Here is a 26,726-nt window from a genome sequence, read left to right on the forward strand (position 1 = left end):
ATGACTGAGAAGGAAATGATAAGATGAGAGAAAAGAAAAGAAGAAAGGCAGGAGGAGAAGGACTATGAAAGGCAGAAAATCAACGATAAATAAGAAAAAGAAAGTTTACTTGGCCCGAAGTGACCAGCGACGACCAGGGTCTAATTCCTTACAACCCATCTGCGGTAAGACCAAACCTCCAGTGAAGTTCGCTCCTGTCCTAGGGCCGTCGCGTCGTAGCCAGCCGGATGTATTGCATCCGCCTGTGAAGATATACCAGTCTTTCCATACTGGGAGTGTTGGGAGACCGTTCTGCGAGATCGTAATTGTTGGTCTGTGTGGTACTCTTGTCTTACGGATCTCTCCTTTAAAGTCGAAGTCCCAAGCGAGGTTTTCGGTGCGGTAACTATGTCGTGATTCGTGAATGCAAAGCGAGGCAATGGCTGCGTCGCCGGTCAGGCGTACGTGACGTGGTCGCCACACGATCTCGATCTCGCCAGTGGTTGGGTCGATTACGTCTTCTTCGTGCTCTGGCAGTGTCGTCGCCGCTTCGCTGGCTTTTCTGGGTTTCGCAGTCGTTCCATCGCCGGCCCAGTCAAGGGGGATCGGGTACATTCGTAGACGTGGTAACACAGTAGATAAAGAGAAATCGACATGTCACATGATTGCGTCTCAGAGCAGGATGAAGATTCATGTGGCAGAATAAATTGCTGGTTGATGTAAGACTGGGATTTGGATCGCAGTTGGCACCTCTTCAGAATAGTGATTCGAGTAACCGGCGACTTCTACTGCGAGCCCTTTCTTGCTCTCGCACATTGTCAATTCACTCCAGTCTGTCTCGGTATGGATTGGCGCGATCAGCACTCGAGCTGTGTTCAGGGAAGTATCTCGGTGATTGATAGATGGACTCTTGATGAGGAGCACCCCCCCTTCAAGGGGGGGGGGGTGGGAGGATGTAGAGTGTAAGAAGGAGGGAATTCGAGAATGATACTTATTTTACAATTAGCAGTATGAAGATCATCTGACTGGGGATTACGTCTTTTGGATTCTAATTCATTCTTCTGTCAATCATCAGCAGTTATTAGTTAGGCCTTTCTTTGCACTCTTTGCCTCATATCAGAGATGTTGGAGGCTCATGAGAGTAGTTTACTTAATTAATTATACATTGAATTCTTTATTTTCCCAAAGGCACTCCGTCTTAGTGAACAAGACGTGAATGGCAACCTAGAGATATCTATCAGGCTTCCAAATGAGGAAACCCTATTAGTGTTGACAGAAATTGTTGGTTTAGCGCGATTATCAAAGAGCTCGATGTCTAAGTTTTGCTGTCCATTTCGATCTAGAATAATTTTCTTATATCAAATGTCTATCATTGACCTACTTAGCCTAAGCTAGAATCCACGTGACATGCTCTAACACATGTTATACAAAGAGTTGGACCCATTTGCTTTATATTAAGGCCTTTCCTTCTCTCTCTTCTTCTTCCTCTTCTCCCCTCACTCTCTCCCCCCTACATCCCCCACCCCCTATATTTATAAATAATCTCTGACTGCTATATTTGACACTCAATTTGCTGCGACATGTAGAACAGGGTTTCACCAACCTCCTGCCTATACTGAGTTCCCTTTATACCGGCCATCGTCCTTACCGTGCGAACTCATATTAGATGTTACCATATTGGCCTTATAGCTAACTTAATACAGCAGACTTCGGATTTCCTAACGCTCCACTGCACTCGCGAGCCTCGCAAGCATGCAGAAGTCGTCTAAGAATTTGATATTTTTATATCCATTGTTTTTGGATTGATTTTCGGTCTAAGAAGAAACCGAAGAATGAAAACAGCCATTCAAGGTCAACTGCATTCGAAATGCCGCCGCCTCGGCTCTGCCAGCGCTTTTTCAGGGAGCGAGTCAAATAAGAACTGGCGAGCTTTCCTTAGGTCTTCGCTTTTATTCTACCCCTTATGCATCTACATCGTTGCATATCCTTTCATTTGTCTTCAACTCCGCTAACCACCGCTGCAATTACAGTCTTCAGCCTCTCGAGCTAGAGAATTGTGACTCATAGAATGATTTCCGTCGAGCAGCGAGGTGAAGAACCCGAAAACGCCATCCAACAAAGTGTCAGTGAACCGGGGTGTTACAAAATGAGGTCCCAAATGGATACATCATTGCTCGGTTCGAGAAGTCTGCCACGCGGCTTGGCAAACGAGGATTGAAGACGGTGTCAGATTGTGAGCCTTCGAGTCGATGCGATTATGCACAGAAAGAAAGCTCGGTTTACCATTGCGAAAAGTAAACTACCCTCGCTTTCCCTGCAACCAAAAACAAAGGCCACCATCAGCATGGCCGCCCAAAGCCAATAGCCGCCGCCGGCAAGCACCTGACTCCAGACAAAGTGAATGATGAATGCCGGACAGGAACCCGTTCAGGAGGTGGTACTGACCTTACCCGGTGAGGAGGACGAAGCCGAAAATGAGCCATGGAGGAGTTGATTAGCGGAAACCGAAAGGAATGGAGTTGTTCTTTGAGAGGGGTTAGAGGGGGTCAGATCTCTCAAATACGCCTGAGCATATATATCGGCATTCGCTTTCACGGATTGAGAGAGAGAGGAAATTCAACAAGACTCCAGGAACAGGCAATGACTGTCAATGGATTGAAAACACCACTCGCAAAGATCACGTCCTGACGCTGGACTGCTTGCTATAAAGTGCATCGAATTTATCTTTACATACAGCGAACTGATTAGGTGTTGGGTGACCGGCTTCCGGTCACCCATGTGGGTCCAGATCACTAGATAGTATAGTTCCGCTTCCTCTTCCTCTGTCTCTCCCCCTCTCGTCCATCAGATCTTGGCCGAATCGACACTAGTTGTTTTCCTCTTTACAGATACAACGTAGCTCGATCGCCATTATTAGGTGGTTGAAAGACATTTCTGTTGGGTGGCCGGCAAGGCAGTCACCCACGTCCCTCCTCTCTTTTCCTCTCTTCTCTGTCCATCATCAGTCCAACGGAATCTACTCTTGTCTTTTCTCATACGAGACCATCCATCAAGTAGATCTCCATTAATTTCTGGTTTCTGGGGGGGGGGGAGTTCATGGGAGGAATGTTTACTAGATGTTAACACCCCGAGCGCGCTAAGCGTCTCGGCTCTCTGTCTCCTCGACAGCTTCTTCTGGGCATTTGGGGGGATCTAGGCACGCAGAAACAGCCTGCGCCCTAGGCAAGTGTGCAACAAGAAGCATATGGATCGTACTGTTATCTTAATCCAACAATCAATACTTCTGGCGCTTCGAGCGCTCATTCGCAGTCCTTGTACTTTTTGGTGTCTTCGTCGTGGGCACCTTTTTCGCTTTGGTATCTCTTGTCGTTGTCTCAGAACTATAGCTCATGGAAGTCGAGATATCGCGCATTGATCTTGGAAGATCTTTGATTACTGAAATACGTAGCGTAGCGTCTTGAATATGAAGAAAATGTGATATGTATCCAACTATTAAATGCTAAGATAACTCTATCAACCAGATAACTGTAGGGTATTGTTGAACCACACCAAATCCCAAACCAAACACAAAACCAAGTGAGAAACAGATTCGCCACGCTGATGCAAGTAGAAGAGAAGATATAACCCGAGATAACGGACGGCGTCAAAATGTACTGCCAAATGTCCATATGTCCAAGAGCGCAGGGCCAGGACGTGAAGAAAAATAACTGTAGACCCATCCATGACGGGTGAAGCGGGGGAATAAGAAGAGAGAAAAAATATGGGAATCAAAAGAAGAGAATTTATATGCGAAGGATCATTCTGTCGAAGTTCACGGCCTGCGAGACCCCAGACCCTTCAGCACGACCCGCCTGCTTGTGCCCATTGAGCCGATATCGCCAATGCTGCGGACTTTGGGTAAGGAGTGTTCAATCACGCTGCCATCGCCAATTTCAAATCGGTCATCAGCATCGTGGTCAGGCGGCATGCTCAGTGCAAAATGGGGTGGGTTCTGGGAGCTGGAGCGGCGGGTCTTTTGGAGAACATCTGCAACCCAGGCTTCACCCTCTGGGCTCATGGATTCGTACCGAGCACGCGGTCTGGGTCCAGCTAATCCCAGCGGGGTGGAGCGGGATTCGTTGGCCGTGGAGACAGTAGCGGTTGCGCTAGGAGAATGGGCGTCCCCGACTGAATAGCCAGAAGACATCGACAGACGTCTACCGGCCGAGGAAGGGAGAGGGGAGACAGCGGGCTGAGGCGAGGTAAAGGAGGAGATGTGGCCTGTCGACACTGCCCTAGTGTTCATCACATCGGATGCGGTTGAGCCTCGTCGTTTCTTGTGAACTGTAAGGGATGAAGGTGGCCGAGCGCTGAGCACGGAGGATGGTCGAGAGGGGGTAGCCCGGCCAGAAGCAAGATATGAGGTAGCCGGGGTTAGCTTAGTACCCGGAGAAGCGTGGGGTGGTGAGGAACGTGTCTTTATACCCTGCACCTCCACACGAGGCGTTTCAGACACCTTACGACGACCGTGATGAATGACATATTCACGAAGGTATTCGCCCAGGTCGGCCCATCCACCGCCAACACGAACCATCACTCGCTGCCCCTCTTCGCCAACGGTGCGAACGAACAGTTTTGTCGGTGCGGACTGGCCCCCATGGTGGAGGTGGTAGAGTTTGACACAGCTGTCCTCCGTCTTGTAGGCATGAGAGTGCCGTCTTCGGGCAGCGGGCATTAATGTCAGAGAAGGTGCGGGCGTCGTGCTGCGAGTTGGACCAGTGGGAGATTCGGATCTGTACCGCATTCGTCGGTCCACGGATGAGACCGATGAGGATGCGTCTACTTCGTGGTTGGAATCGACCAAATGGATTTTACCCGGCAGCGAGTTGAGAATCGAGTTGATCTTTTCGTCGAGCTGGTCTCGCGGTTGTTTGCTGTGCTTGGTTGGCGAGGAAGGGCGGAATCCGAAATCGGTGAGTTCGGATTCATGCTCTTCTACATATGACAGCTCTTGTCTCTTCACACCCAGACTTTCGAGACTCGGATGGGTAGTCAGTCGTTGACGCCATCGGAGAGACTTGGGCTGAAGAAGATGTTCCATGGCCCTTCGAGCGGAATTCATCCCGAACGTCTTTCTGTTTCGTTCCGCAATTTTTGCCATTTCATTTTGAGTGTTCAAGTCACTTGCAGACTTCCCTCGTGACAATTTATGCTGAGTCGGGAGACGTGGAACTGGTGGAATGGACGAAGCAGAAGTATCTTGGAATGTGATTCTGGTTCGTGTCTAAGATAGTCAATTAGAATGAGCATATTATCAAATGGACAATGGGCCACATACCTTTGGGGATTTTGCGAAGTCGGCCGATGTAACAGAGTGTGTTCTAGTCCTAGACGATTTCACACTAGCCACACCTGGCGCCGACTCGCTTCCCATGCCCAACTCCAAGCGTTCATTGATGAACCGCTCGAGGGGTAGACTGACCGTGCGATTTTGTTGGAAGGAGATTCGCGGGTCAAGCTTCTGGTTTTCCAAACGACGCAGACGATCCTCTCTCAAGGTATGATCCCCATGCGAAGGAGGATGCGTAGATTCAGGGCGAGACGATGGCCCAAGGGGTGTCACATTAGAGGAAGTAATGTGCTGCCCATGTGTCTCGGGACTGGATATGAGAGAAGAATGGTCTGAAAGCAAAGAACCCACAGATCCAGTAGATGACCGACGACGACGCGTGATTTTATGCGCCACTTTACTATCTTTGTCGAGATCATGCTTCCCTTGGCGGGATTTGGAAAGTCTAATGGGGCTCTGCAATGGCTTGGGAACATTCCGTTGACAAGATTCTGCTTTCCCTTCATTCCGCGGGTGGTGAGACTCGATCGAGCCTGACTTGGGTGATGCCACCGCCATGGGTATTTGGGAAACCCTGCTAGGCGGTCTCGATTTCGGCACTCGGATTACTGACCTGTTTGGTGTGAGAACCGGGGAGATAGTTGCTGCTACCGGAGTATCACACTGGTTCTGTTCACGGGGCCGGTTTGGAGATTTAGGGTCCTGGCCAGCAGGAGAACCGATGGTTTTAGGCTTAGGATTGAGTTCCGCTGCTTTGTGTTGTGGAGAAAGTTGTTTTTCCTCCTCGTCGGAGGTCTGTTCTTCTTCACCAGCCACAGTATCACGAGGCAAGTCTTTGCGACCAGCGGGGGCATTCGCCTCTTCCGCGGCGGCAACCCCAACAGAGAAGACGACCTTGGAAATTTGGACTTCCATTTCAGGTACAGTGGAATGTTGAACGAATGAATCGTCAGTATGCTCGGACAATGGACTTGGTCTTGTCGATACCTGACTGGGAGGTGACATAGCTCCATCGAGCTGTTGGAAGCCGGGCGGAGGAATGTTTTCCTTGTTTTCCAAGCTGCGATCAATTGCACAAGGCGTAGATGCAGGAGTTAAGAAGGGCTGTCGATTGATCGCAGGAGTTGGTGGAAAGTCGGACTGTGTTGGTGTTTCTAAATCCTCATGCTTCTCTTCCATTGGAGACTTGGATAGAGATATTGAGAGTTTGAGCTTTGGCGACACATTCCCTTCGACTGCAGGAAGTGGCGTCTCGTTAAGAGGCACCGTGTTGTTTTCAACAGATTGCGAGCTAGTTGGTTTTGCGTCACTGGATGAGTGTCCAATACCACACTGGATTTCAGGCTCATGCTTGACGGCCTGCTCCTGGGGGAAACGACGATCATCGGAAGGTTCCGATACAACTGTATCGGAAGTTTGGTCCTGTTGTGTTTCCTTCAACGACTCTGTGCGTTGTAGGTCGGCTGCGCGCCTCTCAGCCATTTCAGACTCGGCTTTTGACCGGAGCCACGCATTGTGAACCTTGTAATTATCGGCCTCGACAACCCACGCAGCAAAATCAGACTCAATGGCTTCCAAATCATCAATCCATTGTTCGGGCAAAGAATCCGGACGACCTTCCAACGCGTCGAGAACTCGGTCCATCCGCCTCCCCACAGCCACAACTGCGGACTCAAGTTTAACATGGTCAACAGCTAGAGAAGCATCGGATAATTCGGTAGGGTCGGGGAAAAAAGAATGTGGGGCTCTGATGGCGTGGAGGGAGGAGTCAAGGGCGGAGCGGGTCAAGCTGAGCTCCCTCAGCAGCCCAGGAATTTGGCGTAAGACAAAAATGCGAATGTCCCAAGTGGCTAGTAAAGCGTTCAGTCGCGACAGGTATGGAAGAGCGCGCAAAATGGTTGCTGTGATGACAGCTGTAAAGTCACTCAGTTGTACATAGCTGAGCGGCGGAGGCACGGACACACAGCTTGTGGCGGACGAGGGCCGAGACCTGGAGGGAATGTGGGCATTCAAAACGTGTTCCTTTAATTCTTCCACGTTAAGATCTTCCATTCCATCGCGGATTTCGTCCGCCCTCCTCTCGTATCGCTCGACGACGCTGGCTGACAAGCTTCCGTAGTAGCTTTCCTGGGTGTTGCTAGGGGGAGCCAAAAAGCCCCAAGGGATAGAATTTTCCCCAGAGCACGACTCAGACGGAGGAATAAAACCCATCCCGACCTTTGCGTCGCGTTGATTTGGCCAATCCCATGATTGGACCTCTTTATGCCACAAGTTCAGGTTTTGGGCAGCTACCGCCGCGCGTATCCCTAGGGCGCGTTCCGAAGGCGACACCTGGGAGATACTTCGTGAAAGAATATCATGAGCACCTTGTTCATTCGAAGGGACTGCGTCGATGGATGTGAGGGCTTGGAGAGTTGATTCGGGAGAAAGGTTACTGAGGAGAGGGTCGAGTTGCTGATAGACGGAGCCGGGGATTCTCTCCAGTGAGGAGGTTGAGCGCGAGTTGTTTCGGGAGTGGGAGGGAGAGAGGCGAATGAAAGGGCGGTTCGGATTTATTCGAGTGGCCGCCATGCCGAATAGATGCTCAGCCTAAATCTGAGATGTAAAGTCACAGGGAGCCTCGACTGGCTCGAGGATGGCATGTAAGTGACGGACGTCGGAACGAGGGCGGGAAAGAAGACTGTCGAGCCCGCATGCTGAGACGCGCGTCTTAAGAAAGTGCAGAACTTGGCTAGCAGCTCGAAATTGGAAAGGAAATAAAGAAATGAGGAAAAATGATAAAAACGATTGGAAGTTGAGGGGGAGGTCGAGGTACAAAGGTGAGAGGATGCGAGAAGCGAGGGACAGCGGAGAGTGGAGGGGTGCTGAAGTGGGCACAAATGAGCGACAAGAAGAGAAAGACCGGCTTTCTGATCACAATGATATCCAAACAATAATCGGAAGATTTTCTGAAGTTGAATTTATTATTGAAGTGGAGATTAGATCAGGGGAAGGGCCCTAAGGTCCTAGTGGAGTTGCCGACACGAACCATCGCCGGGTGATCCGCCCTTTACTATGGGGATATACTACAGTTCTTCAGTTCATTTTCTTATTTACGATATAACTTGGACTATTGAAGCATATCGGCGGATCGGAGGCTTGTGGAATCGGTGAGGAAAGCAGCGATATAAAGAAATATTACTGGAAGGGGAAAACAAGGCTATTTGAAAATAGCTTCAACTATAGACGCAAGGAGTAAGAATATTACTATTTACCCAATTATTTCCTATGACCTCCATAGCAAGGCCTTGATATAGCAAAATCAAAACAAATTACCTATTCGATCGATCTCTATCACTATGCGGTAATGATGGCGTTGTCGGAACTGATGGCGCACCTCCTAGCCTAGGGCCGAGGAATATCCCCGAGAACTCTTCAGAGTTGCAGAGTTGCAGCAAAAGTATCTTCTAACAAGCCAGTCTATCATCATGCAAGGGTTTCGCTACCGCCCAGAACTTGTGAAAGATCTTCCGGAAGAGTTCACTAAAGAGCTCAAGGAATATGAAGATTGGTTCATGCTCGATGCGCCCAAGTTGAAGATGATCACAGATCATTTTGCCCAGGAGCTGGAGAAAGGTCTGAGCGTTGAGGGTGGGTCTATTGTCAGTATCAGTTGGCCTTGAATATCAAGTAGATGCTAACTGAAACGTTGACCTGAAGCCTATGAATATCACGTGGATCATGAGATACCCAACGGGTCAGGAGAAGGGACGCATTCTCACCGTTGATCTGGGAGGAACCAATATCCGTATATGCGATGTCTGTTTTTCCACGGGGAAGAGAGACTTCGAGCAACGTCAGCGGAAATACAAGCTTCCGGATGAAGTCAAAAAAACCACGAAAGAAGCCTTATGGGGTTTCATTGCGGAGCGAATCCAACTTTTTCTCGACGAAAGTCGCTGTGAAATTGAGAGTGCTAGCAGTGCTAGCAGTGCTAGTAGTGCTAGTAGTGCTAGTAGTGCTCCCAGTGCTCACAGTGCTGCCCGTGCTGCCAGTGCTTCAAGCCCACTACCGATGGCGTTCACATTCTCATTTCCAGTGGAGCAAAAGTCTATCCGCAGTGGTATTTTGCAGCGCTGGACCAAAGACTTCGATATTCCCGGAGTGGTAGGGCACGATGTAGTACCGCAGCTGGAAGAAGAACTTGCAAAGAGGGTAAGCTCACGTTGGATACCAAGAAAGTCGGAGCTGATCAAAGTAGAATGTCCCAGTGAAAGTGGTCGCCCTCGTCAACGACACAGTGGGGACCCTTATCGCGTCATCTTACCGGGATCCGCAGATAAAAATGGGCAGCATTTTTAGTACTGGCTGCAATGCAGCGTACATGGAAGAATGCCGTTTGATCCCCAAGCTTCATGATTCAGGACTACCCGAAGATGCAACTGTAATCATCAACACCGAGTACGGCTCCTTTGATAACGAGCGCAAGGTGCTACCCTTAACTCCATTTGACCGACAGATCGACGATGAGTCTGCCCATCCAGGCAGGCAGATCTATGAGAAGATGGTGGCTGGGTTGTACATCGGAGAGATGCTGCGCCTGGTAATGCTGAAAATGCACGACAAAGGTATACTCTTCAAGGGCCAAAATGTCTCACGTCTTCAGACTGCGAACTCATTGGAGACATCGTTTCTGTCTACTGTCGAGAAGGACATGTCGGAAAGTCTGACCGATATGAAAGAGGAGTTCAGAAAGTGCCTCAATCTAGAACTCTCATTGGATGAGCTGAAAGCGTGCCGTTGGCTTGTCGGCCTGGTCGCGATGCGTTCAGCGCGTCTATACGCGTGCGGGATTGCGGCCATATGCAAGAAGAAAGGAATCCGTCAGTGCCACGTTGGCGTTGATGGTGCGGTGTTCAATAAATATAGTATGTTGGAGGGACGGGCAAGCCAGGGTCTTCGTGATATTTTCGACTGGGAGCCAGACAGATTGGACCTGATTTCTCTGAACCCGGCCGAGGATGGGTCTGGAATAGGAGCAGCGCTGGTTGCGAGTTTGGCTGTTGACCCGGGTGAACTAGAAGAGTGTGGCACAGAGGAATATTTGTAAAAGTGAATGCCATCAAGCTGTTCCAAAGTGAGAGAGAAGAGTTGTAGTGAAATCATAGGACGATAGCGATAAGCACGTAAGTGAGGTGTCGAACCTCCCTCCATCCCCCAACTCGCAAAATGCGATTCCGAACACAAATAAGAGACAGCAGGACCTTCTCCAGTAAGACCAATTGTTGAAATAGAAGATCAGAGCTAACTCAATCAGAGCTCACCGCGTCGCTGTCCTCGCTAGGCAAGGTATGTTGGATGCGCCTGGAGCACGAAGTCATCCGCTTCACCATCATACCTGACCAAGGCACACAAGTGTGGGCGTCAATACCGGTCGTATGCATAATGATATCAATTTATCAGTCATATGATCTATATATTGACCATCTCCCAGGAAACCATTTTCGATGACTCGACCTACGAGCTACAGTCCAATTCCGACGCCATCAACATCGAAGTCAACATCAGCGTCCTAAATCGAGCCCTGCGCTCCGCCTGGGGCTCAACACATACACAGCTCCGCCTAACTAAAAAGGACAAAATTCCCCTCTTGGCACTAACAGTCCTCGCATCAGAATGGACAGAGGGAAACATGGCCTTGGCCACCAATAATGACACAGATGGCTTTGGCGACGACCCAAATCCAGACGCAGCTCCAGCCGATACGACGGGCGATCGGGGACCACGCGAGCGCCAGACATGGATTACGCAAGAAATCCCGATCAAGATCCTCAACGAGGCAGCAGTCGAAGGCCTGCACGAGCCGCACTGTCCAGACCCCGAAGTGCACATTATCCTACCCAATCTAGCGCAGTTGAAGAGTATCTCCGATCGCTTCACGAAACTCGCATCTACAGATAGCAAAGGTCGAAAGCCGGGTGTGATGGCGCCCGATGCACCGGGGATGCACTCTGTTTCTTTCGGCGGGCCGGGCGCTAGCACAGCTGCGACGGCACTGTCCACCAACTCATCTCCCAAGCTTGAATTATCTGCTAATATGCATGGCTCGCTACGGTTGGCTATTGCTACGGACGAGCTGCGCATCGCGAGTGTCTGGTCTGATCTCGTGAACCCGCCGTTGGACCCTGCGCAGATGAGCCAGGAGCAGATCAGCCAGCTTCCCAGTGAGCTTAATCGGAGGCGGGAGGCGAGTGAGGGATCTGAGTCTGGTTGGGCTAAGGTGCGGATTGATGGAAAGGATTGGAGTCGGGTGCTTAGTATTGGGAGGCTTAGTCCCAAGGTTGTCGCCTGTGGGTTTTCTGATAGGTTGCCACTCGCTGGTGCAAGTGCTGACTCGATTTCTCGTTTGTTATGTTTAGGCTTCGTCAATGAGATGGCACTAGTTTTATACGTTTATCTGCCAGGTAATGGACAGGGGGAAGAATCTTGTTTAACGGTGAGTTGACATTACTCCAAGGATGCATTACCCAACAACCAAGCGTTCTAACAGTCGTCAGTATTATATTAATTCCTTCACCACATGATACTGTCCGTGGTGAAACTTGGGCTACAATGTCATCTTCGCAAGGTTCAGGCGTTCGAAAGTCGGAATGAATTATTAGAAATCGTTATTAAGACACATGCATGTCAGAAACCATGCAATAAGAAACCCCCAGGTCCCAAAAGTTCCAGCAAGCAACAAAATGTCAGGCCAGAATAGAACAGCAAGGGGAGGAGGATGATATACATAATGCCAGGAGTACGAGCCCTTGACTCCATGGATGAGGTGGCACCAGGGAACAGCAACGAGCAAGCTATGTGCAAAAGCAAGGCTTCCGATAACGTTCAGTGAGCGAGAATGCAGAGAGATGTCGTGTCTGCCGAGGCAAAAAAACAGGACACATGCAGGTTGATGGGGCAATGACAAATCTAGTAACAGGGGAAGGTTATATTATTCAAGGGTAGGGGATGTTGTTCATCAAAGTAATCATGTGATAACAAATAAAAGGCATAACAATGAAACGAACATAATGAGACAAAAGAAAAGGACATTATAGCACTCAGCTAGTCGAGAGACTAGTAAAGTACTATATCATCAGCCTTTCTCTCTGAATGGCTGATGATTATTTAGCCATCACGTCAACGTAGCGTCCCTTCTTCTTGCCGCGAACTGCGCTGCCCTTGCGCGCCTGAGGCGCACCGATCAAATCGTCAATTGAGCTAGCATGAGTCAAGGACGAAGAAGGCCGTGGCGGCGGGCCACTGGAACTACCGGGCGGTGTTGGCATGGCCGCTCCCGTAGAAACGGACCGAGGCGCGAGACCAGGGAAGCCTGGGCTGGGGGACAAGAAAGGCGGTGCGGCGGTAGAGGAAGATTGAGGCCGGCCACCAGAGACCGACATTGGGGGCATCGGGGGCATCGGGGGCGCACCGTTTTGGGGCATACTATTTGAGCTCGCAGTCCGACTGGGGGGAGCGGATCTTCGAGGAGGGGGCGGGGTGGCATGCACAGGCGCGCTACTACCGGGGTCTTTCTTGTTGACCCATTTCTTCAGTTCCTTGTCGTAGTAAAAGGAGCTCTCTTCGCCAAGTTTAGCTCTGATAGGACCGCCACCGGAGTTTTCTTCTTTCTTAGCTCCGCCGAACCAACCACCAAACCAGCCCTTCTTGCCAGATTGTTGGGGACCCTTTTTAGCTGCAACACAAGTCAGATTAGCAAGTGAGATAAGCAATAGGCGTTTCTAATACATACCATCTTCCTCGGCGGCTTTTGCGAACGCTTCGTTGGCCTTGCGATCATTCTCCGCTTTTTGGATAGCCGCTGCCCGGGCAGCAAGATCGTCGTCGTCGTCATCCATGATCGACTGCTTCCTTGGCTGCTCCGCGGCCCGTGGCAGGTCCTCCTCCTGGGAACCATAGCCCATGTCTACACCAGCCGCAGCTGGCTCGTAAGAATTTGGCTCATAAGAGACCGGCTCATAAGATGAGCTGGCAGCGGGAGGTGCGTAGGGTGACTCTGAGTCTGGTACACTGGCTGGCATACCAGGAGGGCCTTGATAATATGGGGATTGGCTGGATGTGGCAGCCTGGCCAGGAGGATGGTAAAAGAGACCATTCACCATAGACTGTGCAGCCGGATGAGCTTCAGCCGGTGACGTAGCTTCTTCTACCGGAGCAAGAGGAATATAAGAGGATTGAGGTGGTGTTGGTTGATACCCACCCGCGCTTGGCGACCCATACCCTGGAGCTCCATAGGACATCTGTTGATCAATCGAGGGCGAGAGTTCCTGTGAGCTTCGGCGTTGTCCATAGGGTGGGAAGTAGGAAGCAGATCTCTGAGAATCTATTGACGATCGGCCCTTGAACTGCTCAGGTGAGGCACCAGGCGCATATTGGCTCGATGGGTGATACTTGGACGCGCCGCTGGTAGGAATAAGCGGCGCTCCAGCCGCGGCTCCAGGATAAGAGCCGTATATTTCAGATACAGAAGGTGAGCGGCTAATTGTTGGGGTGCCGGCCACGTTTGCAAAAGGACCAAACTCCGCATGCTCGCCACCCTTGCCGGATCCAGTCGATGCAGCATCGCTATCATCGCCTACCACGAAGCTATTGAAACGAGCCCACATAGACCCCGAGACCTTTTCCATGCTTGGTCTCGAGATCCAAGAGCCACTGTCGCTGGTTGTTTGGCGCAGACGAGCAGACAACTCTTCAACTTCCGCAAAGAGGTGTTGGTGATAGTAGGGCGAGGGACGAGTGGTTGCTTTCAATGCCGCTGCCACTGCGTCGCAATAGCCTTGCGCCTCTAAATTGCGACCCTGGTCTACGAGGCACCTGGCATTCAGTATCTTAAATGCCAACAGATGTGGCAGATGAGCTGTGGGAGAGTTGCCGAGAACAGACATAGCAAACTCATAGGCCTCGGTCAGCAAGATAGCATCTTCATCCATCAAGGAAGAAGGGCAACGCTGATGGTCAGCACCAAGGAGAGTGATGTTGGCCTGTGGATCATCCGGGCCACCGAAAACGGCAGCGCGCGAGAAGATGTAACAAACGTGAGCTGCCTCCGTCCGTCCATAAGAACTAAGCAGATGTCCAAGAGAAAAAAGGGCTTGGTGGTCCCCAGGACTTCGGTTACTCAAAACCAGTCCCAAGGTATCCCTCCATTTGTCTAAACCCTCGAGGGCATTTTTGGTAGACCCCTGGCCATTGGCCATGCTAATAAGTTGCAGACCTGCCCGGGCAGACGGGGCAACGAGTTCGTCGATGCTTTCTTCGATATTGCCAGCGAAAATCTCGTAGAGGGCTGCAAGTGACTCGGTGTTTGCGGATTTCGATCGGACCTCGCGGCGGACAAACTCCTGCGCGACCTGTTTCGATATTGACCTGTCCATGGTGGATGAGATGATCATCGCATGTCCCCAAAGACGTCGATCGACAGCGCTCCACACGGCCTTCTCTCGATCGCCACATATTAAGTGTAGTCGAAGCTCTTCCAACCACTGTGCATCAACAGCATCAGCCTGCAAAGGCGTTTCCGAAGGGGCAACCCCTCCCGAGGGGGCTAAGCTGCTTGCGTATGATCCGTCTGCGTCGGAGTTGGGTAGGTTGGGGAAGATGATATGTCGGAGAGAGGTTTGAATTTCAGGGGAACTCTCCAGATTACCGTCATTCTCTACCAGAAGCTTCACAACTTTCCAGAGAAGGGTTTTCTCCTCCTGGCGTTTGTGCGTATCAGACTGAACCTGTTCGTAGCTTGGAAGGTCTGAATTTTCGAATGCTGCAATCTTGCTAGAAAGCCAAGCAACCAAATCCTTCTTCTTTGACTTTGCCTTGAGAGGCCCAGGGTGCTGGACAATGGTATCAGCGGAGGGCAGCCACTCGCTCAGCTGGGAGATTTTCGGTTCACCAAGAGTGGGTTGAATCATTGGCGCCACTTGTCCAATGGAATAGCGAGGGACGTGCTTGGGAAAACAAGATACCATGGATCCACCGAACCCGAATTTGAAGATCGGAGCACCTTTCCATCGTTCCAAGGGATCATGCTCCTGCCCATCATTGGGAGCGATAAATTCCAGATGATGCGTCGGAGCACGGGTTTGATGAACAGGCTTCACAGGAGCATACGGATTCACGGTTTGAATTGGCAAGCTTGAAACTTGCACCGAAGCCGGCCGTTGGAGGGGATCGATGTCTTGTCCGTAGGATCGCGGGCTCGTCAAGTCCCGGGCAGGTGACTGAGTCTGAGATCTGCGAAGTGGACCCATTTGGAAATCGCTAGGTGGTGGAGACAATCCATTGGCCGGGGGAGCAGGAGGAGCAGGAGGAGCGTGTTCTGGACCCGGCGCAAGACGCTGAGCGAATTCATTGAGATATTCCTGAGGGGCATAGCGACTTTGAGGCGGAGATGGCTGGAGAGGTGAGCCCGCACTTTCTCTCCGCGGTAGGTTGGCAGGACCGTTGAAATATTGCGGAGCACTAGGTGGGATTTGTCCGAAACCAGCTCCTTGCTCGCGCGGCGAAGAAAGGTTGATCGCAGGCTCAAGCGATGGGGGCCTGTGTGATTGATCAGGCTGGTAAGAAACCTTTTCATGGTGTGCAAGAGGACTTGAAGTCCGTGGCTGGAAAGGCAAATTTTGGCCAGGAACGTTAAGCGGCTGTGAGGCATAACGATTGCGAACAGAAGAGGTAGGAGGGGGCGCAGGCGAATATCTCGGCAACGAAGGTGGCTTTGGGGGTGCTTGAAAACCAGGAGGTTGAGGAGAGTACCTTGCAACGGTAGGAGGTCCGACCGGGGCACTCGATGACAGGCTAGCATATGGATCCAGCTGTTCAGGTGGCTGAAGTGTGGATTGGATTGGGAGCCCGATAGGTTGTGGGGCTGGTGGTACAACAGAAGCATATTGAACCTGGGGAGGAGGAAGAGACGATCCGGTCATCGTCGGCGCCGTCTGCGGATTAGGGGTGTACCGACCTGAGCTGGCAGGCCTAGATCTTGGTGGCGGCAGAGGGAGTTCCTCATAGAAATTCTTCGGCGCAGGAGGAGCGGCCAGGGCTGAGGGGGGAGCTGCCGGAGGGGGGAAGCCAGCTACAGCAGGAATCGGTATGCCAGAGGCACATGGAAGAGGAGGCGGTGGCATACTAATTACTGGTGGAGGAACAGGTTTGTGGGTAACGACCGGCTTTCGGGGTCGGGAGATATCATCTGGAAGGTCGTAAGGAGATTTATAACCCTCTTTTGACCGCTCAGCAAAGCTCTCTCCCCTGATTGCCACGGGGTTCTGCGGCTGTTGCGAGAAGTATGATGACATCGCTCCCGTGGTTGGCGGCGCAGTTCCTGGGAGAGGAATATTCTGCAAAAGATCACCAGTGGACGGTTGGTGGGGTGTGTATATATTAGGAACAGGTCTTGGCTGAGAAAAGACTTGTGGGGTCTGGAACGGACTGTTCAAGCCAACCACCAAACCGTCGTTGACAGGCTGAACAGGGGTTTGATGAGCGTGCTCCTGTTCAGAGACAGACTGGGCAGCTTCAGTCTCCAGCAGTATGTCGTCATCGTCCAATGCCGCCTCCCAACGAGCCGCCAGATCATCGTCCAGTGAGTCACCGAGTTCAGCTTCCCACCGTGCCGCTAGCTCCTCCTCCGATGGATCGGCCATTGTTTGGGGCTCCAACGACGCAGCCTTCAGGGCATCATCAAACTGCGCTGCGGCCGAAGTGTCACTAACCGGGGAATCGAGAGCAAACCCGGCTGATTCCAAGACCTGAGATGTGCTCTTTCGTGCGATATGAACAACGGGTTGCTCCTCGGGCTCTTTCTTTGGGGTGGAGGCGAAGAAATCCTCATCGGCGTTCTTAGCCTCTGTCTTTGGAGCCGAGATGAAGAAGTCATCTACATCGTCTTCATCGTTGGCAAACACACTGTCTATTGATGTCTCCTGTTCCGTTGGGTGTTGAGGCGAAGCCGGTGTAGACTCATCTAACAACGGAACCCCTTCCTCAAACCTGGATTCAGCTTCTGGCGGGGCAAAGATAGGCTTTGTCTGGCTGTTCAGTTGGTCAAAAAAGCCGTCCTCATCGGACTCCACTTCACCGCTTGACTCGTTTGCCCAGAAAGGTTGATCCTGTGTGGTTGTATCCACGCCCGCTGCGGCCGGATCTAGATGGGCGTCGTTGGTCGGCGCAAAGGCCTCCGCGATAGGAGATGGTGATCCGGTATTCCCAGATTCAACATTTATCGAGTGAGACACGAGATCAATTTGCTCATTTTCGGTCGGGGCGATGGCATTTTCAGTTGAGTTGAAGACATCAAGACTCTCCGCATCACGTGTGGCACCTGTGAATGCTGTTTCCTCTGGCAATGGACGTACAGCTTCTTCAACAAAATTTGGCTCGTCGCTATCCTGGATTTGAGTAGAGGTTGAGGCGAGCTCTGAGATATTATGAGGGGTGGCCTCTTCGGTGGAGGGCAGCGTATTGCTCAGGTCCTTCTCGAAGGTGGCCCAGGGATTTTCAGAATCGGCATTGTCTGCGTCCGTTCCCGGGAACAGTTCGTCGGTGGGAGTGGACTGAGAGGTATATTTATTTTTAGAAGTGTCCAATGTAGGCTCGGATGCCGTTGTTTCCTCTCTTGGAGGTGTAGTCTCTCCCACAAACGTCGACTCCGGCGCTGTTTCTTGTTCAGGTGCGACAGTGGGCACAACAGTATCTGAGTTTTCGGTATGAACAGAAGGAAACCCGTTTATGATGGTGGGAAAGCTATTACTGGTCTCCGCGCCATGGACTGAAGGTGCTTCAATCTGAACTGGTTGCGCGGGTTGAGTTTTTGGCAGTGTCTGGCTTAGGACGGTATCTGCATTTTCAATAGATGGCGTAGTTGTATGAGTCGCTGCGATCGTCTCATCGGGGACATGACTGCTCTTATCGACGGAATCGGTGTCTAGGCACATATCCTGGTCCACCACTGGTGATTCATTGTTCACTAGCACGTCTAAGCTCGTGTATTGAGGCTGAATCCCATCTACCTCATCGGATATATCCCACGCAGAGAAATCCTCACTCTGTGGCGATACAACATCGTCTAGTGACCTGTCCTTTGGCCCGTCCGCCGCAATCGGGTCCGACAACCCACTCTGGATCGTAACAGGGGAATTATTGTTATCGGGCCGTGATGCCGGATTCCATGACTCCGAATCATTCTCGGTCGCTTGGTGCGCCATATGTGCAAAGTTATTATCGATTGCCAACGTGACTGTAGATGGGGGGCGCAGTCCGCAGGGACCAACCTGACACGTCTCCAATGACGCCTCAGGAGATCAACAATCGTAAGGAAAACGGGGGTCGAGGGCGTCAACTTAAGAATCCATTAAACAATGTAGATATAACCCAGAGCAAAAAACTCAAAGAAAGAAATCGACCATGAACACATCAGCTGATGGCGAAGGGAAAAACCAAGCAGTCGGATTGTCTGCGACAGCGAACGTCGATCTCCGCCTATGATTCCCCCGGGGGCCAAATGAATGCGCTGAGTCATCAGGATGCTGTCCCGAATAGGAAAAATACAAACCCGTGACTCGGAGTAAGGGATAGTCCGGCTCTCTTATGCTCACATAACCTTAAAAGTGAAGTATTACGTCAGCTCGTTATCGCCGCGAATTATGCACCCATGTGATTGCGTGGCCCCGACAAGGCAGTCCTCGACCGGTCTTCAAAAGGATTCGGTGGTTCTTCGGTTTATATATCTCACAATTTTTTATGGTAGTGGCATTGGCTGCATTCTACACAAAGAAACGGTTCATTGTGACCCTAGCAGCATCCCTCCACTCTTTCATCATCATGCTGCATATGCGTTTTGACCAATACCACCGCACATGATAACATATACTTGAGATGAACCTTCCTTTGATGCAAGGCCCAAAATTACCACCTTGGATGCAACCAGCAATCCATTTGACTTGAATCATACCAGCTTCCCGAGAATGCCTTCCTCATCCGACTACCAACACCCCCTAGACCATCCCGATGCGCCGGACGCCTTCTCGGACTCGGACGATGACTTGGATCTAGAAGAGCTAGACCCCAGCACGACATCCCCCCAACAGTCCCGGGATTCTCGGGACTATACTGGCCGCAAAAGAAGCTACGGGCCGGGTATTGCGCTGCGCAACTTACGTGTCGGAGCGGCAAGTCGGTGGAGACGCAGTGCGTCCGGACGTGGAGACATGGAGGATGATACCGATGCGCTTTTAGAGAACGGGGAGACACAAGGCTTGGGGGACTCACATGCAAGCTCTCGGAACTTGGAGGATGATGACGCGCCTCTACTAGATCGCAGAAGCTCGACTCGCGATTTGGACGATGAGCCTGCCAAGCAAGGCAGCCGCTTGCGCTTCCCAATATTCAAAATTCCTGCATTCCTACAGGGCACATCAATTCGATTTGGATTAAATGATATTCCCTCTGAGAACCAACCTCCCCGTGAAGTACTTGTCGGACAATACCAGGCGGCTAAGTATCCGGCTAATGTGGTCTCGAATGCAAAATACACACCCTGGAGCTTCCTACCGAGAACCCTTTACAACGAATTCTCCTTTTTTTTCAACATCTACTTCCTCCTTGTCGCTTTATCGCAGGTCATCCCGGTACTGCGAATTGGTTATATGTCGTCTTACATTGCCCCTTTGGCCTTTGTGGTTTCAATATCATTGGGTAAAGAGGCACTTGATGACATTGGTCGTCGGCGACGAGATGCCGAAGCCAATGCGGAAGAATATTGCACTGTGGCATTAGGAAGGTCCAACGAGATGGAGGTCACAAAAAAGTCGCGAGATCTGAAAGTTGGTGATGTGCTCAAAGTCCGCAAGAACCAACGCCTTCCTGCCGATGTGGTAATTCTGAAGAGCATTTCAAATGATTCAGGCACTCCTCGTCATTCATTAACAGAAGAACCTATCCCTGGGACGTCTTCCGACTTGCTCGAACCAGGTCAGGGATCGTCCGAACCCACAATCAACACCACATTGAAGAATGGTGAAGATGTTGGAGATTCACCCTCAGCTGATACTTTCATCCGAACTGATCAATTGGATGGTGAAACTGACTGGAAGCTTCGTCTGCCTTCCATGCTGTCTCAATCGCTTCCTCTGGGTGATTTAGCTCGACTACAAATCACGGCTAGCGCTCCTGATAAAAGAGTCAACGAATTCTTGGGGACTATTAGCTTGGGACCGCCCACTGGGCTCTACGATGCTCACGTTGACAAATCATCTGGGCCTCCAACCAATGAAGGAACGCCTGCGCCTGTGGAAAATCAATCAGCTCCCTTGACAATCGACAATACCGCCTGGGCCAACACTGTTCTTGCGTCCAATACCACCACTTACGCCGTCATCATCTATACGGGATCTCAAACCCGAGCTTCGCTTTCGACTTCCGCTTCCCGTTCGAAGACAGGCCTGTTAGAGCTCGAAATTAACAACCTCACCAAAATTCTTTGCGCCCTCACATTCACTCTCTCAATCATCCTTGTCGGGTTGGAAAGATTCCAACCAACAAACGACAAGAAATGGTACGTTGCTATCATGATCTATCTTATTCTCTTCTCCACAATCATTCCCATGAGCCTTCGGGTCAATCTGGACATGGCCAAGTCGGTATACGGGCGGTTCATCGAACGGGACAAGGACATTCCAGGAACTGTAGTCCGCACCAGTACAATTCCAGAAGACCTGGGAAGGATCGAATACCTTCTTTCGGATAAGACGGGAACGTTGACCCAAAATGAGATGGAGCTCAAAAAAATACACGTTGGCACTGTCTCATACGCCAACGAGGCAATGGACGAAGTCGCCTCGTTTATTCGTCAGGCTTTTGCGTTTTCGGGCAATGCCTTGATTACCCCTTCAACTGTCTTTGGTACTCAGGCCGGACATGCCACAGCGCCGCGGACAAGAAGAGAGATTGGTTCCCGCGTCCGGGATATCATATTAGCACTTGCTCTCTGTCACAACGTTACGCCGACCACAGAGGAGGAAGACGGCCGGAAGGTGACGAGCTATCAAGCGTCATCGCCTGATGAAATCGCCATTATTCGATATACCGAAGAAGTTGGATTAAAGCTAGCATATCGAGACAGACAAAGTATCGTCTTGGAATCCACCGACTCCAAGCAGGTTGTGGTCCGCGCTCGGATTCTCGACATCTTCCCATTCACATCCGACTCCAAGCGAATGGGGATTATCGTCCAATTCCAGCACGATGAAGACATACTTGAATCCAGCAAAGATGATAGTGAAATTTGGTTCTATCAGAAAGGTGCAGACACTGTCATGACAACTATTGTTGCAGCAAATGACTGGCTTGACGAGGAGACTACGAACATGGCTCGGGAAGGGTTGCGAACTCTCGTTGTTGGGCGCAAAAGAATCTCCGCACAGCAATACCAAGATTTCTCTGCTAAATACAAACAAGCGTCACTGTCTTTCCAAGGGCGAGATGCAGGCATGGCGAAGGTTGTGAGCGAATACCTTGAACAAGATTTGGAGCTTTCCGGTGTGACCGGTGTGGAAGATCGGCTGCAACGCGACGTCAAATCCTCTCTCGAGCTGTTACGCAACGCCGGTGTTAAGATCTGGATGCTGACGGGTGACAAGGTGGAAACAGCTCGTTGTGTCGCTATTTCTGCCAAATTGGTCTCTCGGGGCCAGTACATTCACACAGTCACCAAAGTCACAGACAAGTCGACTGCCCAAGAGGCTCTTGACTTCTTGCGCAACAAGACTGACTGCTGCCTGCTCATTGATGGCGAGTCCTTGAACCTCATGCTTGGTCAATTTAAAACAGCTTTCATCTCTGTCGCGGTGCTACTTCCCGCTGTGATCGCGTGCCGATGCTCCCCTACCCAGAAAGCTGAGATTGCAGACCTGATTCGCCAACACACAAAGAAACGTGTCTGTTGTATCGGAGATGGCGGTAACGATGTCTCGATGATTCAAGCAGCCGATGTCGGAATTGGTATCGTGGGCAAGGAAGGCCGCCAAGCATCTCTGGCTGCTGATTTTAGTATCACGCAGTTCCACCATATTACCAAGCTTCTCGTCTGGCACGGCCGCAACTCGTACAAGCGGTCTGCTAAACTAGCGCAGTTCATCATGCACCGTGGGTTGATCATCAGTGTTTGCCAGACTATGTACAGCATTGCCAGCCACTTCGATCCCAAGGGCTTGTTCATCAATTGGCTGATGGTCGGCTACGCCACTGTTTATACCAACGCACCGGTCTTCTCCCTCGCCTTTGATCGGGATGTCGACGAGCGTCTTGCCAATCTCTACCCAGAGCTTTATAAAGAGCTCAAGACAGGGAAGAGTCTAAGCTACCGCTCGTTCTTTGGCTGGGTTCTCATTTCCGTCTACCAGGGTGCAGTGATCCAGGGTCTCTCTCAGATATTGTTGGATACCATCACAGGGCCGCGCCTTATTAGTCTTTCCTTCACGGCCCTCGTCCTCAATGAGCTTGGCATGGTCGCCACTTCAATCACAACATGGCACCCGGTCATGATCTTTTGTCTGATTGGTACGCTGCTTGTATATGCAGGCAGTATCCCCTTCCTGGGCGAGTACTTCGACCTTAGTTACGTGATTACCCTTGACTGGTTGTGGCGAGTTTTCGCCGTGCTGGCTGTGTCTCTGGTTCCGGTCTGGGCTGGCAAAATGATCAAACAGTCGTGGCACCCGCCAAGCTACCGAAAAGTTCGTGGATAGAGTTGCTTTGTCATGATTTTGGTGTATCATAGCATTCTCTCGCTTGGATTTTGTTATATCTCTCTTCTTTCATACCCTAGCTACCACCGGTCTAGTATCATGTGGCTCTCTGTATATTAATCTTGAGCGTTTTCTTGTTGAGCGCATCGGCATTGGGCTAGGTACTTCCATACTAAATTATTCAATCATTTCAGTTTCATTATTGGAATTCTGACCACCTAGACAGAGTACAAGTTCACATAGTGTCTATATTATCTCCATCAACTCTTCCGGAGGATATATATTATTCTCATTCATGCTATATATCTTCGTCATGAACTTGAATAATTGTAGCAGTCACTCCAGCAATTAAAAAAAGGCATTTGAAACCATATATACAACAAGATCGCAGATGGATGTTGTACTTACATATAGTACTCCGTAGTTGGATTGCCCTTAGCAGGCGGATCCCCAGGGCCCTCCAATGACGTTACGCAGAATCGATAAGCAAACACGTGACCACCCCAGTCAGGAAGGCGGTCAATCCATATCGAATCTTTTTTTTTTCTTCGGGGTCAAACATCTGCTGCATAGATTCTAGGATCAACCACTTTTCGGTTGCTAATTCCTCGCCCGTCATGTCTGACGAAATTGTCTGGCAGGTTATCAACCAGCAATTCTGCTCCTACAAACTCAAGTGAGTATTAATCGGAGCTGCTGGCTATTTAGTCCGCAGAGCCTTTTATCTCCGTTATATATGGATCGAAAAAACAAGAACCTCCCATTAACCATTCCAACCTTCTCTCCAGAACTACGAAAGACCAAAACTTCTGTCGCAATGAATACAACGTCAGCGGTCTGTGCAATCGCCAGTCCTGCCCACTGGCCAATTCGCGGTATGCGACGGTGCGAAGCGATCCCGAAACGGGCGTCATGTACCTGTACATGAAGACTGTCGAACGAGCCCACATGCCCAGCAAATGGTGGGAGCGTGTGCGCTTATCTTCCAACTACGCCAAGGCCCTCGAGCAAGTCGACGAGCGCCTCATCTACTGGCCCAAGTTCTTGACCCACAAGTGCAAGCAGCGTCTCACCCGCCTGACGCAGGTCAGCATCCGCATGAAGAACATCGCCAAGGAGGATGAGCGTCTCGGAGAAAAGGTTGTGCCCAAGCTGGCGCCAAAGGTCCGCCGTCGTGAGGCGACTCGCGAGCGTAAGGCCGAGTCTGCCGCTAAGGTCGAGAGAGCCATTGAGCGTGAGCTTATTGAGCGTCTGCGCAGCGGCGCTTACGGTGATCGGCCACTCAATGTTGAGGAGGGCATCTGGAAGAAGGTTCTCCGTGGTCTTGAGCGGGCTGGTGACGGTGAGCGTGATATGGATATGGATGACGGCGAGGAGATTGAGGAGGAGGAGGAAGAGGGTGTTGGTGAGGTCGAGTACGTCAGCGATCTCGATGAGGATGAGGACCTCGAGGATATGGAGGACTGGCTGGGAGTTGACTCAGCCGATTCCAGCGATTACGATGACGATGAGAGTGACGATGATGACAGCGAGGACGACGAGGAGGCTAGCGCAGATGAGAAGAAGCCCAAGCCCAGTGCCAAGCGGAAGCATGTTGCTCCCCAGGCGAAGCCTCGCAAGAAGGGTCCTCGCATCGAGATCGAATACGAGACCGAGGGTGCTGGCAAGGACCAGATCATGGCATGATTTCATCGATGTTGGAGGATTTGGGAAAAGTTTACCTGATCTTGCATGGCGTTTGGGCTGTCAATTCTTTTGTTTTATATTCTTATTCTGTGCTTAGTGATCGGGCATCATACCCTTGCTATACTGCATCCACTGCAACTCACGATCCTAGATCTTCGAATGTCTATTTTATTTTCAATTCTACCGCTATCTTCAACATAATTTATTGAGCCAAGACCTGGCTGTTGCTTTATTTAGGTGAAACACGTGATCATGTGGGCCAATGAATGCCCTCCACTATCGTCGCCTTTCATTCTCCTTTAAACAACTTCACCTCACCAGGAGCCGGTTCTTCTGTTAATATCTCCCTTAGTAATCATTCCAATCATCATCATACCTTGTTCAACTCTTTGGCTCTGAATATCTTGCATTCGGTCCCCACAAGTAAAGCTCCAGCTCCGCGCCAACCCCACCCCGTATCGAAGCTGCCATTCTGCAGACGGCGCATTACTCAACCAAACCACTCGGCTGCTGCAATATGAGCTCGTACCTCTCATCCTTGACCACGTCTTCGGCCATCTCTGGCCTGGGTTCGCGGCTCACCAACCTTCGCCGTGCCATTACTCTAGGCGACGAGGGAGACGACCCCGACAACGAAGACTGCTCCCACATCTCCAACGCCCTTCGAGCCTACTACACTGAAAAGGGCCGTCCATTCCCACCATGGCTCCCACAAGATCCCAAGGGCCCAGCTCCGGCACCCTCGCGCGCGATTGCGACTTCACAGCTACCCTCCGGCGGCTACAACCAAGGGTCCCCCGCCAACCCCAACTCCGGCCGGAGCGGTGGTCTAGGTGACCTATGGGGTGATTCTCCCACATCACAAGCATCAATCCCACAGACAGCTAGTCTTCGTCGCGGACGTGGTGCGCCGCCGCTCTCCTCGGCCAACAGCGCGCCGCCGGGTCCGGCCATCACACTTTCCCAGTACGATTCGCCTGGATCGGGTCCATCTGGAGCGCGGCCATTGCCTAGCCAACGAGCCGGATCGCATCAGCCTGTTCAGAATCGTCCGAATCTCGACCGTGCTGGGTCGGGTGGTGGTTCAGCCCAGGAGCGACTGCGGGCCAGATTACAGGGAGGAAGATCTCCTAGTCCCAATATTGACCCGAGTATTCGGAAGCCAGTTGGAGCGTCTGGGAAACGGTGAGAGTGCTGAGGCTTACATTGCATAGTGGAGAGCATGGCGTCGAGGAGTTATTTTCCAATGTTTACCGAATGTTTACCGAGTACATATCTCAAGAACAAATCTCATTCAACGATAGTCATATGGTTCCAACGGAGTAGATCTTTACCGGATACATTCGTATGTTTTGAGAATTCGCGCTAGTTTGACTTTCCCCCACGCTTCGGGGGCATATTAGGCTGAGTTCTTCAGACGGGCAGAGATCACCCCACCGTCATCCAACGAGCTAAGATATGCAATCAACCCAGAATTGCTTAGCAGCAGCCACCAATATCAAGCCACAGCCAATGAATGGCTATCTCGGCCTGCGATGGGGAAAATCCCGCATTTTACCCCGACGTCGTCATCCCGTGTTTGGAGGGCCGTGTTGCTCCAGCAAGGGAACATAACGCAATTCGGAAGGTAGTTTCCTTTCTCTCTTCAAACAGTTGATGGGCCCAAGCCCAGATATCAACTCGACTAAAGAAATCATGAGATACCCCAGTTTCCCCGAAATGTCGCCGACGGCAGTCCTCTCCACGGGGACCCCAGGCCAGTTGAATACCGAGTCATGCAACATAGAGTCTTTTCAGTCCCTGGATTATCTCCGAGGTGTGGCTTTTGTCATATGAAATTCCTTTTCGTTTGTCGCTAGGTAATACCTTCGGCTTCTAGTGTCGGAATTGTCTTCTTCCGCAGGACTCCCTCCGTCCAATTATACGTCTATACCGTGATATATGCCAACAAAACG

At 51.0% G+C, this 26,726-nt stretch overlaps 8 protein-coding genes across 8 annotated transcripts; 5 read left to right on the forward strand and 3 right to left on the reverse strand.

Annotated features, from left to right (window-relative positions):
- Window positions 1-105: 105 nt before the first annotated feature.
- On the reverse strand, window positions 106-594 carry LCP9604111_6959 (uncharacterized protein; the record flags this gene model as incomplete). Its single annotated transcript, XM_039074937.1, has 1 exon — window positions 106-594. One exon carries the CDS (start codon window positions 592-594, stop codon window positions 106-108), a length of 489 nt encoding a protein of 162 aa, XP_038926961.1.
- A 3,196-nt stretch (window positions 595-3,790) lies between these two features.
- LCP9604111_6960 (GAS2 domain protein) lies at window positions 3,791-7,879 on the reverse strand (the record flags this gene model as incomplete). Its single annotated transcript, XM_039074939.1, has 2 exons — window positions 3,791-5,242; window positions 5,297-7,879. 2 exons carry the CDS (start codon window positions 7,877-7,879, stop codon window positions 3,791-3,793), a joined length of 4,035 nt encoding a protein of 1,344 aa, XP_038926962.1.
- An 896-nt stretch (window positions 7,880-8,775) lies between these two features.
- On the forward strand, window positions 8,776-10,397 carry hxkB (putative hexokinase; the record flags this gene model as incomplete). Its single annotated transcript, XM_039074940.1, has 3 exons — window positions 8,776-8,949; window positions 9,008-9,502; window positions 9,549-10,397. 3 exons carry the CDS (start codon window positions 8,776-8,778, stop codon window positions 10,395-10,397), a joined length of 1,518 nt encoding a protein of 505 aa, XP_038926963.1.
- Window positions 10,398-10,516: 119 nt separating this feature from the next.
- LCP9604111_6962 (checkpoint protein HUS1 family protein) lies at window positions 10,517-11,871 on the forward strand (the record flags this gene model as incomplete). The annotated part of the gene is made up of 5 exons (XM_039074941.1): window positions 10,517-10,559; window positions 10,605-10,723; window positions 10,782-11,637; window positions 11,707-11,783; window positions 11,845-11,871. The coding sequence occupies 5 exons, from the start codon at window positions 10,517-10,519 to the stop codon at window positions 11,869-11,871; spliced, it is 1,122 nt and encodes a 373-aa protein (XP_038926964.1).
- A 579-nt stretch (window positions 11,872-12,450) lies between these two features.
- Window positions 12,451-18,546, reverse strand: sec16 (COPII coat assembly protein SEC16; the record flags this gene model as incomplete). The annotated part of the gene is made up of 2 exons (XM_039074942.1): window positions 12,451-13,022; window positions 13,080-18,546. 2 exons carry the CDS (start codon window positions 18,544-18,546, stop codon window positions 12,451-12,453), a joined length of 6,039 nt encoding a protein of 2,012 aa, XP_038926965.1.
- Window positions 18,547-19,305: 759 nt separating this feature from the next.
- LCP9604111_6964 (aminophospholipid-translocating P4-type ATPase NEO1) lies at window positions 19,306-23,085 on the forward strand (the record flags this gene model as incomplete). Its single annotated transcript, XM_039074943.1, has 1 exon — window positions 19,306-23,085. The coding sequence occupies one exon, from the start codon at window positions 19,306-19,308 to the stop codon at window positions 23,083-23,085; it is 3,780 nt and encodes a 1,259-aa protein (XP_038926966.1).
- Window positions 23,086-23,702: 617 nt separating this feature from the next.
- LCP9604111_6965 (ribosome biosynthesis protein MAK16) lies at window positions 23,703-24,771 on the forward strand (the record flags this gene model as incomplete). Its single annotated transcript, XM_039074944.1, has 2 exons — window positions 23,703-23,761; window positions 23,874-24,771. The coding sequence occupies 2 exons, from the start codon at window positions 23,703-23,705 to the stop codon at window positions 24,769-24,771; spliced, it is 957 nt and encodes a 318-aa protein (XP_038926967.1).
- A 517-nt stretch (window positions 24,772-25,288) lies between these two features.
- On the forward strand, window positions 25,289-26,254 carry LCP9604111_6966 (uncharacterized protein; the record flags this gene model as incomplete). The annotated part of the gene is made up of 3 exons (XM_039074945.1): window positions 25,289-25,956; window positions 26,098-26,116; window positions 26,189-26,254. The coding sequence occupies 3 exons, from the start codon at window positions 25,289-25,291 to the stop codon at window positions 26,252-26,254; spliced, it is 753 nt and encodes a 250-aa protein (XP_038926968.1).
- Between the last annotated feature and the right edge of the window lie 472 nt (window positions 26,255-26,726).

The sequence above is a fragment of the Penicillium roqueforti genome (assembly GCF_015533775.1).
Source record: "Penicillium roqueforti strain LCP96 04111 chromosome Unknown scaffold_20, whole genome shotgun sequence".
In the NCBI taxonomy this organism is placed as follows: Eukaryota; Fungi; Ascomycota; class Eurotiomycetes; order Eurotiales; family Aspergillaceae; genus Penicillium; species Penicillium roqueforti.